This window comes from Sminthopsis crassicaudata, chromosome 3 (genome assembly GCF_048593235.1).
Source record: "Sminthopsis crassicaudata isolate SCR6 chromosome 3, ASM4859323v1, whole genome shotgun sequence".
Classification (NCBI taxonomy): domain Eukaryota; kingdom Metazoa; phylum Chordata; class Mammalia; order Dasyuromorphia; family Dasyuridae; genus Sminthopsis; species Sminthopsis crassicaudata.
This window is the reverse complement of record NC_133619.1, coordinates 500,497,105-500,514,220: the sequence shown is the minus strand read 5'-3', so window position 1 is coordinate 500,514,220 and position 17,116 is coordinate 500,497,105. Positions and strand designations below refer to the sequence as shown.

At 50.6% G+C, this 17,116-nt stretch overlaps 1 protein-coding gene across 7 annotated transcripts in view; it reads left to right on the top strand.

The window, feature by feature from the left end:
- ST3GAL4 (ST3 beta-galactoside alpha-2,3-sialyltransferase 4) overlaps positions 1 to 17,116 on the top strand; it is a 41,210-nt gene that overhangs the window by 10,049 nt on the left and 14,045 nt on the right. Inside the window, exon 1 of one of the 7 annotated variants that reach the window (XM_074303838.1) lies at positions 1,595 to 1,733. The exons of 4 other annotated variants lie outside the window; for them this stretch is intronic. Coding sequence is in view for 1 of the 3 variants with exons in the window: in XM_074303836.1 (XP_074159937.1) it covers positions 10,261 to 10,266 (6 nt within the window). In the remaining 2 variants the exon portion in view is untranslated. Of the gene's footprint in view, positions 1 to 1,594; positions 1,734 to 10,201; positions 10,267 to 12,675; positions 12,805 to 17,116 lie in introns of those variants that run through there. 2 more of the 7 variants (XM_074303836.1, XM_074303839.1) reach the window with 2 other exon arrangements.

Genomic DNA, 17,116 nt, shown 5'->3' with positions numbered 1-17,116 from the left:
GACAGAGACTGAAAGACAGAGACAGAGAGAAAGAAGGAGAGAGGGAGGGAGAGAGGGGGAGAGAGAGAGAGACAGAGAGAAAGAAGAGAGACAGAGACAGACAAAGAGGCTGAGAGACAGACTGAAAGACAGAGAGACAGAGACAGAGACTGAGAGACAGAGAGAAAGAAGGAGGGAGGGAGGGAGAGAGGAGGAGAGAGAGAGAGACAGAGAGACAGAGACAGAGACTGAAAGACAGAGAAGGAGGGAGGGAGGGAGAGAGGAGGAGAGAGAGAGAGATAAAATGGGAGAGACTCTAGGAAATGAGAACAGACATGGAAAAAAAACAACATGAGAAAGACCAATGAAGACATAAGAAGAGAGAGAAAACCCTTCCTGCTCCGGGTGGCTGGGCCGCTTTTCTGGGTCCCCTCGGCTCTGCGCTGCTTATTTTCCAGCTTCCTGTCTCTGGGCGGCATGGGAGAAGGGGCAGGCTCAGGAAGGAGAGCTGGCAGCTTTCCTCGGGTCCTTTGCCTTGTTCTCTGGGCGGCCTGCAGAGAGAGGGAAGAAAGAAGAGGGCTGAAGGCGGGGGTCCCAGGACTCATCCTTCTCTCAATCTTCTCGTCCTCTCCTTTCACTGGCGTCCAGTCCCCGCTCGTTGGCCCCGGCTCGGTTGGAAGCCCTCGGCCTGTCGGAGCTGGAGGGAAGCTTTGGCTCCTGTGCCAGGGGACGGCTTCCTGCCGGTGACAGAAGTCGGCGTGCGCCTCCTGATCCCTGTCCAGCCCGGCCCGGGCACAAACCTGGCTGTGCTTGCTCCACAACGCTCTGGGGCCCGGAGCCCTCGCTGATCGGGCTTGCCCCCCCCCAAGGGGCCTGGGTAGTCGGCAGCCCTCTCCCTCTCTCCATCCCCACCCACTCTCCCTCTATCCCAAGCGTGATGAAGCCTTCCTTCTCCCTCTGCTGCCCTTGTACCTCTCCAGAGGGGAGAGGCTGCCCACTTAGGCAGGCAGTGGTTGTTCTCCTGGGGGAGGGGCTTTTGGTCCGTGGGGCCCCAGCCTTCCAGCCCCAGCTCCTCTGGGTCGCTCTTATGGCTGTCTCTGCAGGGGCTCAGAAACTGAAGATAGTCCAGAAGGAAACGACCTGAGACGATTGTCAGGAATCTTCCTCTCTTTATGGACCGGAGCCCGGGCCCTTCTTTCTGGGGTGCGTGGGGGGGCACGGGTCAGAGACTTAGGGCCGGAGGGAACCTTGGGCATCATTTGGTCCAGAGATGGAGAACCTTTTACTGCGGTGAGGGCCGTTTGGATATCCATAACCTCATTCAGACCCTACCATATTGCCAACTTACAGAAGGGAAGGAGTGGAGGTCGTTGGAGGAGGTCGGTCTGCCTAGCTTTCAGCTCATCATTGCCCGGGGCTACCCCACCCCCAAATCCAAGCTTCTCATTTTATAGGGAGGAAACAGGTTCCAGGTAAGGGCAGGACGGAGGAGGGGCTGAGGGTCCCGTCCATCCAGGGAAGTGAGTGGCAGAGGTGTGATTGTGATTGGGGGATGCGGTCCTGAGCCCAGGGCAGAAAGAGGAGACCCAGGCTGCTCCGCTGCCGGCCTTGGGAGTGCAGGAGGAGCCGGAGGTCTGGCCGCCCCCTCTCCCCTGGGCTCCCCTGGGCTCCCGCTCTGACTGGTCACGCCCTTCGGGTGTCCTTACTCCGGGGCGTCCCAACGATCCCCGGGGGAGCAGAGTGGCGGGGGACTGGTAAGGTCTGGGTGGGGTTTGGCGCTGCTTGTGTGTGTGATAGAAGGGGATGAGCCTTCGTGTGACCGTAGTGGTCTGTGCCCATGCTTCCCCCCCTCTGGGAGCCTCGGGACCCTCAGCCCCTCCTCCGTCCTGCCCTAAGCCTTCTGCCGCATTCCCGGACGTCTCAGGGAGAAGAGTGGATGGAGGTCAGCAGGGACTGGGAGCCCTTTCAGACCCGGCTGGCCGCGGGGGGCCCTCTCCCCAGAGTTCTCTCCCGCAGCTAAGGCAGCTTCGGGTGGGGCTGAGGGGCCGGACCCCTCTGGGGAGCTGCCCCAGGTCACTGGTAGGCAGAACATCACGCCTGCCTTCTCCCCAGCAGGGGAGGATGACGAGGTCCCCAGGCGCTCAGGCGGCCGCCTTCCCTTCTACCTGGCTCCCCTGCCAGTTGCTTCTGGGACCTGTGACTTGACAAACAAACTGGCTTTGATAGAGGGAGTGAGAGCATTGGAAAGGGAGAAAGCTGCAGCAGCAGGACCTGGGATACCCCAAGCAGAGGAATGGGGGAAGGGAACACTCCTCCAGAGGGGGTCCTACCGGCGGCTGACACAGTAAGTCCTGGGGCGGACGATGGCCGGAGGGAGGAGACAGAGTAAAGCAGTGCGAGGCCCTGGGAATCCCCACCCGTGCATGACGCTCACAGGGCGATGGAGGAGCTTGTAAGGGCGTGGGATGTGTGTGAGAGAGCTTTCAGGCTCCTGGAGCCGGCGGGGATCTGGATCCCTCCACAGATCTTCCTGCCCCTCTCCGTGAAGAGCTCAGAGTGAGGGGAGATGGGTGCCAGCCCCTCTGCCCTTCCCTCCCCACTCTGGGTTTCAGTGTCCCTCTCCCCTGTGCCAGGTTGGGGGGGAGGGGGCCTCCTGCTCGCTTCCACCACCAGAAGTGCATGTAGAGGCCATTAGAGACTGTAGATGAGAGGCATTTATCTCTCCACCCCCTCCTCTGGTCAGCCCCGGGAAGGGCTTTCAGGAAACCTGGGCACTCTGCTTCCTTCCTCAGAAGCCCTCGTCCCCGTCGGCCGGGCGCCGCTCCAACCCCTTACAGCCGGCGGGCAGCGGGGGCCGGCGGGCAGCGGGGGCCGGCGGGCAGCGGGGGCCGGCGGGCAGCGGGGGCCGGCCGGCCTGCCAGGCCCCGTGGCCCTGGAGCCGGGAGCCGTTGTGGCTCCTCCTGTCACAAGGAGGCGGCCGCTGGGTGACCGCCCCGGGTCTTGTCCCGCCATCGTCAGCTGTGAATGGCCTGCTCGGTCCCTGACTTTGTTTGGTTTCTCGGGAAGTGGGAGTAATGATCAGGAAAGCCTATTCAGACCATTGATTGAGTCCCATCTCGTAATTTTGCAGGTGAGCAAAAGGAAGTTCACCGAGGTTAATTGTCAGGTTACACAGTAAATGTCTGAGGTAGCCTTTGGGTCTAGGACTCTGTGGTACTAAGTCCGTGGCTCCAGGCCACTTCCAGGATATCTGTACCACAAAGTAATACAGTTGTTGTGTCAGGCTCAAGCTGAGTAATATGGGTGATTGCAAACTGTAAAATGCTTTATGACCTCGGTGACTGACGGGGATAGGACTGGGCTGTATGTTTTGACTGCGGGGCAGAGTTGACTGGCAGCAGCCAGGGTAGAAACAGACTTTTTGGTATCAAAAAGATCCCACTGCACCCTTGGCGTGTTCCTCTGAGCTTCAGAATGGGGAGCAGCTGTTCGGAGAGGGACTGCGGGAGGGAGCAGAGGGAAACCGTTGTGACGTCGCCGTCCCTTCTGGATTCACACGGACACTCACTCTGGGGATGATCGCTGGGGGCTGGCCCTGGTCTAAGCAGAGACCCCGTGACACAAGTGGCCTGGCTCTCTGCACTCTTTACTTTTCTCTGAACAAGCGTGGCCCTATCCCAGGAGGCGGTACTGATTCTGCGGCCAGACTGGCCTTCTTCCCCAGAGGAAGTGCACGTCAGGGCGATTTGCTGCGGGAGACCCTTTCTAGGGCGGCACGGGGGTAACTTCCATCCCTGGCGGAGATTTTCCAGGAGACACCTTCCCCTCCTACAGGGACGGGGCGCTGACAGCGGGTGCTCAGTGATGTTTGACGGCCACAGGCCCGGGGGTTTGCTCGCCTCGGCGTCTCAGTTGCGTGGTGACTATTTTGGAGTTGTGGGGCGGATGCTGGCGTCTCTTGTCATTAATCCTGGCCACAGCTGGGTGCCAGGCCCCCAAGCCACAGCTTTCCGCAGCAGGGGGGGCAGGCTTCATCGGTCCCGCTGCACGCTGGGCAAGACAAACACGGAGAGCGCTCCCCCCGGACAGCCCCGTGGCGCAGGGAGGCCAGCCTGGCCCTCCCCTGGTGAACGTCCGCGTAAGGACTCGCGCCTTTGGCTCCCCGAGGACAGTTGGAAAGCAGTGGGGGGAGGGTCCTGGTCAGGAAAGGCTGAGCCGCAGGGGCTCAGAGGGGCAGCGGGACCTGCACCCCCTTGTCCCTGGCTCTTGAGGTCAGTCTGGCCTGGGAGAGGAGGAGAGGGAGAGGAGAGCTCCAGGAGAAGGGGCTGAGCAGAGCTTCCAGGCCATTCTAGCCCGTTTGCCTCTTTGGCGGGGCAGGGTTATCTCCTAGGCAGGACACCAGAGCGGGTCAGGCGGCGCAGCGCCTGAGTCAGCATCTCAGCTGTATTTACATTTGTCCTCCCACTGTCTCCTATCTTATCTATCCCTAGCTCAGCAGTCTGGCCCTGGAATGCTCTGCAGCGCTTGTTATTTCCAGATGATCCCCTGTAATGACGGTGGCTCCCGGCCGGAGGGGCGGCTCCCACTGCTGAGGAGGGGGCTTCTCGTTCAGGGCCCTCCCTCTCCGAAAGGCTCCGTGGGCCAGAGGAAAATCCGCGCTCCCTTGGAGTGGGGAGACCGGTTCAGCTCCGACCGAGGAGTCCCTCACTTCTTCTAGCACCCGGCACAGGCTGCTCTATGAGTTGGGACCACCAGATCAGAAAATGGGTACGAAGCCCTTTGTAAGCGCCAGGAGCCATCAGGTGCTCGCTTCGACGCTGTGGGGACTGAAGGACAGCAAAGAAAAGGGCTCCTAAAGTCAGTCTCCCCCATCCCAGGAGGTTTGCTTTCTCCTGTGCTCTTTGGAACTCGGGCTTTCCCGGGACTGGGGCTCAACCTCTGGGGAGGAAGGAGCCATCTAACTGCTAAACACTTCTCTCTCTCCTCCTCTCCCCGGACTTCCCGCAGCTTTGGACAGGAGGGGTACTTCTCTTTGTTTCTGTGACTATACTGCTCCTACCTGGCCGGCTCCTGCTGCATGTCCTTTCCTGGATCCTCATCCCTCTCCTGACTTGTGGCCTAGGCGCCCCCTCTGCAGATTGAACCTCGATGCCCTCATTACCATGGATTGATGCACATGTCCAGCCCTAATCTCTCCCCAGAACCAGAATCACACTGCCTGCTGGACAGCTTCCTTAGAGAAATGTTCAGTCAGCGCCTCAAATTACCTGTGTCCAAAACAAAATTCATTATCTGGCCTCTTCAACCTGCCCCTCCTCCTGCTCTATTGTGAGAACCCCCTCCTAGTCACCCAATTGCAATCTCAAGTTGGACTTTGGCTCGTGGCTTGCCTCGGCCCCTGGCCTAGTCCAGACCTTGTATTATAGAGCACCGCAGCCTCCTGATTGGTTCCTCTATCTTTAGTCTTTATCCTCTTAGTCTGTGCTCCACTCAAATGCCAAAATAATCTTCCTAAAGCTTCAGAGGCTCCCTCTTACACATAGGGTAAAATACCAACAATTTAGCCTAACATTTAAATAAACTGCTCTAAAACCTGCCTTCAGCGTACTTTTCCAGGCAAATTTATTTCATAGTGTTCCCCTTTTTTTTTTAATTCATTTTTCCAAATTATAGTGTTCCCTTTTGAACAATCAGTACACCTTCCAGCTTGTTAACTCTTTGCTGAGCTCAACCTCTGCCTCTGCAGGTGCAGCTCATCGTTCCCATGTACATCTTCCTCATTCATTTTCAGAATTCTTTTCTTCCTTCATCCCCCATGGAGACTTCTCTTCTCTCTTCCATGCTTATCTTATACTTTTCTGTTATCTGTGGATATGTGTGGCTATATTCCTCTTAGGACACTCTGTATATGTTGTCCCTTCCAAATCTCAAAGCCTAGAAAGATGCTCCTGTACACAGTAGGTACAATAAATGTTCGCCATTTCATCTCAGAGGCTGTGAGAGAACCCAGTAAGTAGAATGGAATTTTAAGGCCTATGGAAATGAAGAACAGCTTTGGCACAGTGGCATGAACTTTTATGAGTGAAAAAGGATCGTTTTAATACTTTACTATGTTTTTAGTATTTATTTTATAATATATCCTTTACTAATATAATGTCCAAAGAGTACTGATTAATGGATCAGGATCAGTCTACAAAAGGAGGGCTCTAGTGGTATACCTCAGCTTTCTGTCCTTGGTCTTGTTCTATTGTTATCATTTCAACAGCTTAGCTAAAGGAATGTATGGGAAAGATGCTTCGAAAAGTTGTAAATAACACAAACTGGAAGGTATTGCTGGTATGACATGAGGATTTTTTTAAGCTTTTAGCAGGCCAAAACAATGAGGTTGAAAGCAAGACAATGACATTTAAGTAAAACAGAATTCAGACTCAGGAGGTACAAAAAAATTACATAATAATATGAGTGGGGAGGAATTTTTCTATAAAGTGGATGTTTAAATTTTATTTTATTTATTATTATTATTATTTATTTCCTGAGGCTGGGGTTAAGTGACTTGCCAGGGTCACACAGCTAGGAAGTGTTAAGTGTCTGAGGCCAGATTTGAACTCGGGTCCTCCTGAATTCAGGGCTGGTGCTCTATCCACTGCGCCACCGAGCTGCCCCTAAAATTTTTTTGTCAAATTGTATTGAAAGACTGACCCTGCATTTTAGTGAACCATGAACTTATCATATTATCTAGCTGTCAAAAAATTAATTTTGTTGTTCAGACCTGTGTGACTCTTTGTGATCCCATTCGGGGTTTTCTTGGCAGAGATAACTAGAGTGGTTTGCCATTTTCTTCTCCAGCTCATTTTACAGATGAAGAAACTGAGGCAGAGTTAAGTGACTTGCTCAAGGTCATGCAGCTACTGAGTGTCTGAGGCCATATCTGAACTCAGGAAGATGAAGAGTCTTCTTTCTTCGGGCCCAGCACTCTGACCCCTGAGCTCCTAGCATCCCAATTTTGTTAGGCTTCACTAATAGAAATAGAGGGAAAGGAAACAGTCATCTTGTGCTGGGCTGGCCTGGCCACATCAGGGGAGTGGGTTCGTTTCTGAGTACCACATTTTATTGGAAGATGACCGCTGTGTATGCTTGAGGGAAAGTGACCAGGATGGTGAAAGGTCAGGAAAACATGCCACACGAACAAGCATTGAAAAAACAGGCGGTGATTAGGGTGGAAAGGGGATATCGTCAATCTCTGTGCATGTGTGAAGAGGAAGGAGACTTATTTATGTAGTATATGGATATAAGTTAGAGAGCCAGATTTTGACTGCAATAAGAAAAACTCTTCAGTTAGTATTTTAGATGGAAAGAAAAAAGCAATACTAGCAATCATTTAGATCATTATAAATTTTTAAAAATAAAATGCAATAAACATCTAAAGTTTTCAAGTAAGGAATGACCATACATAAATATTAATCCCAAATTATTTAAAATTGCCCTCATGTCATAACAACGGGTTGCATCTTGATTTAAAGTGTTCCCCTGTGGACATCCCATGTTCATTCTGTTCAGGGAACTAGTAGCACCACATCGGGCCTCAGGGAGATTTCTCACTCTCTTGGCTCCTTTGGCTTCGGTGGGGCGAGCTCCCTTTTTGTCCTTTTTTCCAGCTGAGACAGAGGGGCATCTCTCAAAGGCTGAGGAGCAGGAGAGAGCGGGCTGAGACTTGAAGGAGGAGTCTGTCTTATTGGACTGGTGCGAGAAAAATCTTATAATCCTTGGTAGGATTTTGGGCTGGAACTGGAGAAATTATTACAGGACAGCCTTTCTTTTTAACCAGAGGATTACAGAACTGGTCTGACTCCAAAGTCAGTCACTTAGCAACTAAGCATTTATTAAGAGCCTCTCCTTCCAATAAGCACTACAAAGAGATGCAAAGGGCAGTCCCCTGTCTGGGAGGCGCGACTGTGAGCAACCCAGGTACAGACAGGACGAATTAGGATCACCTCAGAGGAGAGCCAGCAGTAAGTCCGGAAAAATTTATTAAGCTCAGCTTAGCTTTAAAAGGCCAAGGTCTCCCTCTGCAACCCCGTCAGTGGCTGGCCCCTGGACCCACGGCTCTGGGGGGGGAGTGCGGCGGGTGCCCTGCCCAGCCTCCTCACTGACGCCCCCTTCCCCTGCCTGTCACAGCGGCACCTCCCAGAAGTCCCCAGGACAAGGGACAAACAAGCCCCCGCGAAATACAGTTCCTGCCTCTAATCTAAGGCTTACTATTGGGTGGAGGGAGATGGCCTGCAAAAGGAAATACTCAGCAGGTCCGCAGGAGGACAAATGTAAACACTGATTCTGGTTCGGACCAATTGGGCAAATTCAGGAAATAAGGCAGGGGTGACTTTTGGGCACTAGGCACAGGCCATCGGGCGCGGCCAACCCCCATTACAGAGAACTCATGGCTTTGACAGACCACCACTTCCATATAAGGACCAAAGAGTCCCGCCCGGTGCTTGTGTGAAGAAAGGGCTGTTAGGCCGTTGGGCTTGTCCCCAGTCTGAGGGCGGCGCACAGGTGCCCACCACCTTCTCCGCAGGCTGGCCTCCCTGGGAGTCACTTAAGCACTGCGCCGAGCTAAGGCGGGCTGCAGCGGGAGGAGGGTGGGAAAGGCTTCTGGAGATGAGCCCAGAAGGGAGTCTCCAGGGGGACATAAGGAGGGAGGGAGTTCCCGGCATGGGGAAGGGTCTGGGAGTGGAAGGGAGGGAATGTGGGGCACGGGGCGGCAGGAGCTCTGTGCTGGGGAGTGAGGTCTGCCAGGCTGGAGAGGGCCGGCGGAGCCAGGGCTTTCGGTGCTGCGTCCTGCGGGACATGGAGCTGCTAGAGTGGATCGGACGGGATGGAAGGTTTTAGTCCGGGGCTTCAGAAACCTGTGACCTGCCGCCGCCTCAGCCGCTGGGGTGCTCAGTTTTGCCCTCTGTAAGACGGGGCTGGCGAGCGAGTGCGCTGCCAGGCCTTTCCCTCCCGAAGACAGGCAGAGGTCCGCGCGGGGCGCACCCAGGTTGCAGGGCTCGGCTCTCTGACCAAGGGGAGAAGAAGCCCCGTTGACTTGGGTCTCTTAGGGAAGATCTTGTGCTCCAAGGCCTTCTTCGGTGGGTCATCTTAAGGCCCGCTCCTGGCACAGCGGATCTCCAAGACGAGGCTAACGGGACTCCTTTAAGGTCGCACGCCGTCCAGCGGTTTAGGAGCTAGGGGTTCAGCCCTGGGCATCAACCACCCCCCGGGGGCACTGCTGCTTCCGCTCACTCCCGGTGGCGCCTAACAGCTGTCTCCGGTCCTTGAAAAGCAGTCTTTGGGAAGAAGGGTTTCATGTCTGCTGTTTGTTCCCCCTAGGCAGATCCGGGAGCCGCGGGTGGGGGTGGGGAACTCTAGGAGACCGGTTTAGTCTGGCATTTCGTGTCCTCCGAGTGTGTGGCAGGCTCCTCCTCCACTGGGGAGAGCAGGGCCCGACTCTCCAGGAGGGGGAACTTGTGCAGAAAGATGGGACCTGGGGGAGGAGGAGAGGCCTCTGACTATTTTAACTTTGTCTTCTTGGCATCTCCCTTTCTGAATACATCCCTGCCTCCTACTCCATCCCTTACTTAAAGTAGCGAAAGGCTCACTGCGCGGGCCCTGGGGGACGCGACACAGAAGGGAAGCGGGCTCCCCCCGGAGCCCAGCGCGCAGTTACCTACGCGCTCTCCCGGTTTCCGGGCCCTTTGCTTTATTGCACTTCCGAAGGTACGGCCCTTCTTAGAGATGGAAGGCTTGTGGCCACCAGGCCTAGCAAGCCCGCTGGCCCACCGCGGGCAGCCACACTCTCTGTGCCACATTTTGGCAATTTTCTGAACATTTCGGGCTTTTCCGTTATTATTCCGTGTCGCAGTGACCTGTGGTCAGGGTCGCCGAGGTCACTGCCGTAACCTTCTGGGCAGCACAGATCACATCCGTATAGGCTGCAAACTTCGCCCCAGGGCCGGTCCAGCCTCTTCCCCGCCGCTCTGCTCCCTGAGATACAGCGCTGTTGAAATGGGCCAGTTAGGGGCCTGCCGCCGCGGGAAACGTTCGGGGGAAAGGAAGAGCGAGGGGTGTGGCAGATGTAACTGGTGACTTATTACAAGAAATTGCCCCCGCTACCTGACCTCCAGCCACCCCCGCCCCGCGGGCCAGTCAGCCGGCAGGCGGCCGAGCTTCCGCGAGCAAAAGGATGATGATTTGCTGCCGGCTCAGATGGTGGTCAGCCGTTTTTAACAAGCAAGTCTCTTTTAAATGAAGGTACATGCATTTTCTCAAGATATGCTACCATTTCACAATTCATAGACTATAGTGTAGTTTAAACATGATTTTTATATGCACTAGGAAACCAAAGAATGTATGTAACTTACTTTATTGCAGTGTTCCTTATTGCCGCGGTCTGGAAACAGCCCTCCGCATTTCCAAGCTATGCTGATACATAAGGCAGGGTGCAGGAAATAGATTCAGGGTGATTTGTGAAAGACCTAACGCGGGGGCTCGGCCAGGGTCCCTGGGAGAAGGCAGTCCTTGCGCCGGGCTTCGCCCAGAAGGATGGGGAGGGCTCCGGCGCGGGGCAAGCCAGTGCAGCGGCGGGGAGGCCGGAATGCTCACTTCCGGGAAGCGTCCAGAAGGCCGGCGTGCAGAGACTGCGGCGTGCAGAGGGGCTAAGGCGATCACTTCGGGAAATTATGTTGAAACCATATTATAAAGGGCTTTAAATGCCAGACTGAGGAGTTCAATCTTAGAGGCCATAGGGATCCACTGGAGGTTGATCAGGGGAGTCACGGGGTCAGAGTCGTATTCTTGGTCCGTGAGTTGACACTTTGTTTCCAGTTGATTGAATGTTTCAGAAGGATGCCACACGAGAGGAAAGTAAGACATGGAGAACCAGGACTGGCGCCCCCTAGGCCTGGCTTCAGGTTGCTCAGCTCCATTGTGTGACACTGGGCAAACCATTCAAGGTCTCGGCTCTCCGGGCAAATGAGATTTATACTTTAAGAAAAATCAGTTGTGCTGATGGAAAAGTGAGCGAGGGAGGCCTGTTTGGAGGCTCTTGTAGGAATACCTGGGCCTGAGAGTGAGGGGAGATGTGAGAGAGATGTGAAGGTAAAGGGAACCCCGGGTACGGGGCCTCCCGCACATGGGGGGGAGGGAGAGGGGTGAAGTGCCCGGGGGGCAGCTGGAAATGAAGGCCCGGAGCTGGGGAGAGCTTGAAACAGAGAGCTGGAAGCCCGGGCCTGGAGATGGCAAGTAAATTCTTGTGAGGTGATGAGGTCCGCGACAGAACTGGGGGGAGAACATGCCCCGGATGGAGCCTGGGGCACCCAGGCCCTCAGCGGGTGTGTCCTGGACAGGGACTCGGAGTCCAGAAGGAGCGGGGCCAGGTGGGAGGAGCAGCCTCCCTCTGTCCTCCAGGCGGGGAGGTCCATTGGCCAGGCGAAAGTCTGGCAGACCCCGGGCTGTTCTAAGTCACCACCCATCAAAGGGGGCAACGACAGATTCCACTATTGTGGGAGCAGTCTGCGGGGGAAAGTAGGAGGTTTGGGACCTGGGTTTGAGCTGGGCGAGAAGGGCCCTCTCTCAACCAGCTCCAGCTGCCTGCCCTAGCTGCACCGCCTTTGCAAGGTAGGGAAAGAAGTCCATTCTTATAGCTCTCTTTGGGATCCTGCCTTGTCATTTGTAGTTTACAAGTGATTCGGTTTTTTCTTGTTTCCATTTATAATGCTGTCGTCACTGGAACTTCCTGGTCCTCTTTACTTTGATCAATTCACATAAATAAGTCTTCTTATTCCTTCCTGTATTCCTCATAATTACAATTTCCTGTGTATTATATTTGTGTACCGCAGTTGATTTAGCCATTCCCCAGTCTTTGAGCCACTAATTTGTTTGCAATAGTTTGCTGCTACAAAAACCGTTTTTATGAATATTTTGGTGTATAAGGGAACTCTATTTTATTTACACATATATCACATATGTCTGTATGCATAGTGGGATCTTTGAGTCAAAGGTTATTGACATTTTAGACATTCTTAGCATAGTTCTAAATAGATTTCCAGAATAATTGGACTAACTCAGCTCCCCCAACAGAGCCTACTGTAGCACCGAGGAATCCCATCTTTTGCCATCCTTACCCCTTTATGAAGTGTCGAGGTGAAATCTCGCAGCTGCATGTATTTGCATTTCTCTCATTGTTAGTGCCTCTGGACATTCTTGTGTGTCATTGTTAATAGTTGTCTTCAAAGCCAGCTCTTCCGGGAACTGTTATATCCTTTCACCATTTTCTAGATCTGAGATCGTCAGATTTTGTCCTACCTGTGCAATACTTTATCCTAGGCACGACTCCCTTCCTAGCAAGTCTTCTGGAGATCCAAGTGGGCTTATTTGCATCTCTTTATTGAAATTTCATGTTTACTGTATCATATTCATTACTTTGGCATATTGATATTTGAGGTGATAGTTCTATACCCTCTTTAATCAATCAACACATTTATTATTTAATTACATTAAGCTGCATGCGAGGCATTCTGTTATTACTGAAAACGGTGGCTGTTAAGACTCTTTTGGGCCTTATCTGGAACGACTCTAGGATCATTCTTAAGAGCAGGTGTTGATGTAGAGGGGAAAGAACCTGCAAGTGCTTGATGCCAGAGAGGGGGAAACAAGTGACTGGAGGGATTGGCAGGAAACAGGAAGACATTTATTTGTTTAGGGCTGGTCCTCTTCAGATGGATCAGATTAAAAAGGCCGAGTTGGCGGTGTCTCTCGCTTTGGGAGTTCCTGGGTGATAACAGCAGTCGGGTAAGTTCCTTTCCCTGGATGGAGTGGTGCTCACCCTGTCTGCGCCACCTGCTTTCCAGGCAGGATCCCAGCGGCGTGGGCCCCTCCCTCTGCCGTCCCTCTGCTCTGGCGCAGGAAGATGCAGGGAGCCACTTGTTCACTTGTTTGGTGGAGGGAGAAAGGTCTGATTAAAAGAAGTCCTTTACAAAATTTGTGTTTTTAAGGAAAGTTTACTTGTTAATTTAAAGATAGTTCAGTTAAGTTTTGGTTTCTGTAGTTTAAGGACTAAAAATAGTCTACTTTGTGATTGTGTAGTCAAGTAACATTGGCCTTTAAAACAATGTGAAATTCCCTTAATGTGTATCCTGAAAAAATGTGCTTCCCGGGCCACTAAGGTTAAGGATGGCATTGGGCTCTTCGCCCTAGACCAACAGGTGGGTGAGCCTTGGCAGGGCTTTTCACCGTGAGCTTTTCCAGCTGAAGTGGGCCTCCCAGGTGGGGGGGGGGCTGTGGAGAGAGGAGCTTGCGGCCATTCCCCTTGCACCGGCCGGGTTGTTGCTCAGCTTTGTGTGGTGGATACTTTCCCAGATTGGAAAAGGAGAGGAAGACAGTATCTCTGCATCTCATGAAGATCTGGGGGGGGGGGGGGAGAATAGCCTTAGGGCTGGGTTTTCCTGACTACTAGGGATTTCAGAGATTCAGTCCAAACCTCATTTTGCACATAAAGAAATTGAGATTGAGATTACTGAATTTGTTCTTGCCAGCCCTACTCCTATGTACCCGATGCTTCTTGCAGCTTTTTGGTGCCTCCTCACTGTTGAATAGATGGCTAATTTAATAATGAATATGGTAGTTCCTCCCTTTTTAAAAAAAATGAACTTTTAAAAACTAAAATTCATCTTGTTCTCTTTTCCCATAATTATTCAGCTGGACTGGGTGGTTCCCTGAATTTAAATGTGCCAGATCACCTCTGGGCCATGCCTTCCTCCAGAACGGCACCTGCTTCTTTTCTTTCTCCTCATCCTCTCTCTTCCTCCTAGACATTCAGAATCCAGCTCGGTGGGTACCACTTTCTCCATGAATTCCTGATTCTCCCCACTTGTTAATGATCTCCCCCAAATCACCTTATTTTTAAAATTTGTTTCAGACATGTCACATCCCCTGTCTTTGATGTCAATGACTTTTTTCCCCCTGTGTCTTTGTGACCTGGAGCTTAGGATATTGTCATAGAAACTTCAAAGTTTGTTGCGAAAACTGAAGCAAATATACACTGTATCACCGGCCTCTAAGTTTATATGTTAGTAATGTTTCCCAGTCTGCTGCTGTGGAGGATATTTCCACACTGGGAAAGTCCTTAAAATAAAACCACAAGTACAACAAAGAATATATGATTAGTATAGTTTTATTGGGTGGAGGTGGGGACTGATTATCCCCACGCCTCTCTATTGCCCCTCTCCTCTTCCTCTTCGGCTGGTTATGTTTCCCCACCTTTCCTGCCTCCCTGCGCCCGTTCCCTCCCTCCCAGGGAGTCCTTGGATTTTGTTCTCTTTTTTCCCTACCACAGCCCGGGCTAGAGCTTCTTAGGGGCAGTCATTGCCCTAGCGGCAACCATTTTTTAGAAGGGCTGTGAGCGTGTGTGAAATTTTATATACAAGAAGTGTTTTCAAGAGGCTTCAAAAGGAGCATACAACACTGTCTTGCCCTTTCCCAGCTTACTCTCCGGGTTGGGTGGCGAACACAAATGATGTTGGTGTTAATAGAAATAGCAACTTATATTTGTACAGCATTTTAAGGCTTATAAAGTGCTTCTCAGTGTTTATAAAAGAAAGTACTTTCTCAGCCCCTGCCGGGCGGGGAGTGGGGAGAAGGACGCCATGGCTCTGACCACTCTGATGCTGTGACTCCCGGGGAGTCACATCCGTAAGTTACACTGCGGCCATGACCTTGTGATTTTTGTCTGAAAAAGATGAATGGGTCTTTTGTTCTTCCATCATTCTTATCTTCCAACAGGCCTTTTTTTCTTTTCCCTTTTCCCAAATCCAATAATCAAAAAGGCTAAATAGGAAATTATTTACAGAGGAAGACACTAGAATTAATAGGAGTTGAGAAAGGCTTTGTGTAGAAGGTAGGATTTTAGTTGGGATTTTAAGGAAGCCAGATAGGTCAGAAGCCAGAGCAGAGGAAGGAAGGAAGGAAGGAGGTATATTTTCTTATCTCTTCAGGGCTGAGATTGGTCAATTATAAATACTCAGGATTCAGTTTTGTTTGTTAGCAAATAAGAATTCTCAAGCAAAAGGATACCACACATCGGCTGTATCTGAAAATATGTCTCCTTCCATATCCCTCTAATTCATCACCTCCCGCCAAGAGGTGAGTCATCTGTTTCCTGGATGTGTAATTGTGTCAATCATTTATTAAGTGTCACAGCTGACTTCTTTTTTTCTTTTTTTTTCTGAGGCCATTTGGGGTTAAGTGACTTGCCCAGGGTCACACAGCCTGGACGGCTTTAAGTGTCTGAGGCCAGACTTGAATTCTGGTCCTCCCAACTACAAGATTGGTGCTTTATTCTGTTGCACCAGCTGGAGTTTTTTTAAAGTTAAAACAACTTTTAGTATGTTATAATTATTATGTAAATTGTTACGGTTCTGCTCACTTCACTCTTCCGCAGTTCTTACAAGTCTTCCTGGGATTTTCCGAATCTGTCTCTCATCATTTCTCATGTTTTCCTCTCACTCCATGAAACTCCGGTGGCTCCCTTTTACCTTCAGCAGCAAATACAAAATGCTCGCTTTCCCATTCAGAGCCCTTCATAACCCAACCCCTCCTACCTTTTCAGCCTTCTTATATTTCACTCCCAAACTATACTCACCCGTTCAGGGATACAGGCCTCCTGGCTGTGCCATGAACGAAATTCTTCATCTTGTGGTTCCTGGTATTTTCTATGTCTGTCCCTCTTGCCTGAAACCTTTTTCCTCCTCTATCCTGATTACTGACCTCCCTGGCTTCCTTTTAAGTGCTAACTAAAATTCTACCTTCCCCAGGAAGCCTTCTCCAACTCCTTTTAATTCTAGTGCCTTTTTTTCTGTTAATTATTTCCTGTTTATCCTGTATGTAACTTATTTTGTATATATTTATTTGCCCCTTGACTCCCCCACTAGATTATAAGTTCCTCGAGGGAGGAACTTTTTTTTTGACAATTTTTAAAAATCTCCAATGCTTAGTTTAGTGCCTAACATGTAGAAGGCGTTTATTAGATGCTTGTGAGTTACCTGAATGATATTCCATTACATTTATAAGCCATAATTTATTTATGTATTCCTCAATTGATGGGTACCCACTTTGTTTCTACTTCTCTTCTTCAACCAAAAGTATGGCTATATAAAAATTGTAGGGGGTGTGCATGTCGCATGTATGTGGAAACTTTCCTTTTTTCCTCATTTCTTTGGGGAAATATACTTAGTATTTATATGACATTGCCAATAGATATGTGCAGCTTAGTGATTTTGGGGGGCATGTATTTCCAAATTTGAGCCTCTATTTCTTAACTTGTAAAAAAGAAATGATGATTTGCACTGTTCTCAGAGCTTTTACTATTGTTATAGAAGACATTTGAATAACAGTATAAGAGTGTAAATGATAAATTCTGTGAGATTTCAAAAAAGAGTGATGAGGATGAATACTAGTGGTTTGGGAGAGTTCTGGTAAAAGAATTGAGTCTTTTTTTAATTGCTTATTTAATTTTTATTTTATAATTATAACTCTTTTTTTTGACAGTACATATGCATGGGTAATTTTTTACAACATTATCCCTTGCACTTACGTCTGTTCAGATTTTTTCCCTTCCTCCCCCAAACCCCTCCCCCAGATGGCAGGCAGTCTTATACATGTGAAATATAGTACAATATATTCTAGATACAATATATGTGTGTAGAACCGAATTTCTTGTTGCACAGAAAGAATTGGATTCAGAAGGTAAAAATAACAATTTACACTCATTTCCCAGTGTTCCTTTTCTGGATGTAGCTGATTCTGTCCATCATTAATCAATTGGAATTGGATTAGCTCTTCTATGTTGAAGATATCCACTTCCATCAGAATACATCCTCATACAGTATCATTAGTTGAAGTGTATAATGATCTTCTGGTTCATGCTCGTTTCACTTAGCATCAGTTGATGTAAGTCTCTCCAAGCCTCTCTGTGTTTCTGTTGTTGGTCATTTCTTACAGAACAATAATATTCCATATTCATATACCATAATTTACCCAACCATTCTCCAATTGATGGACATCCATTCATCTTCCAGCTTCTAGCCACTATGAAAAGGGCTGCCAC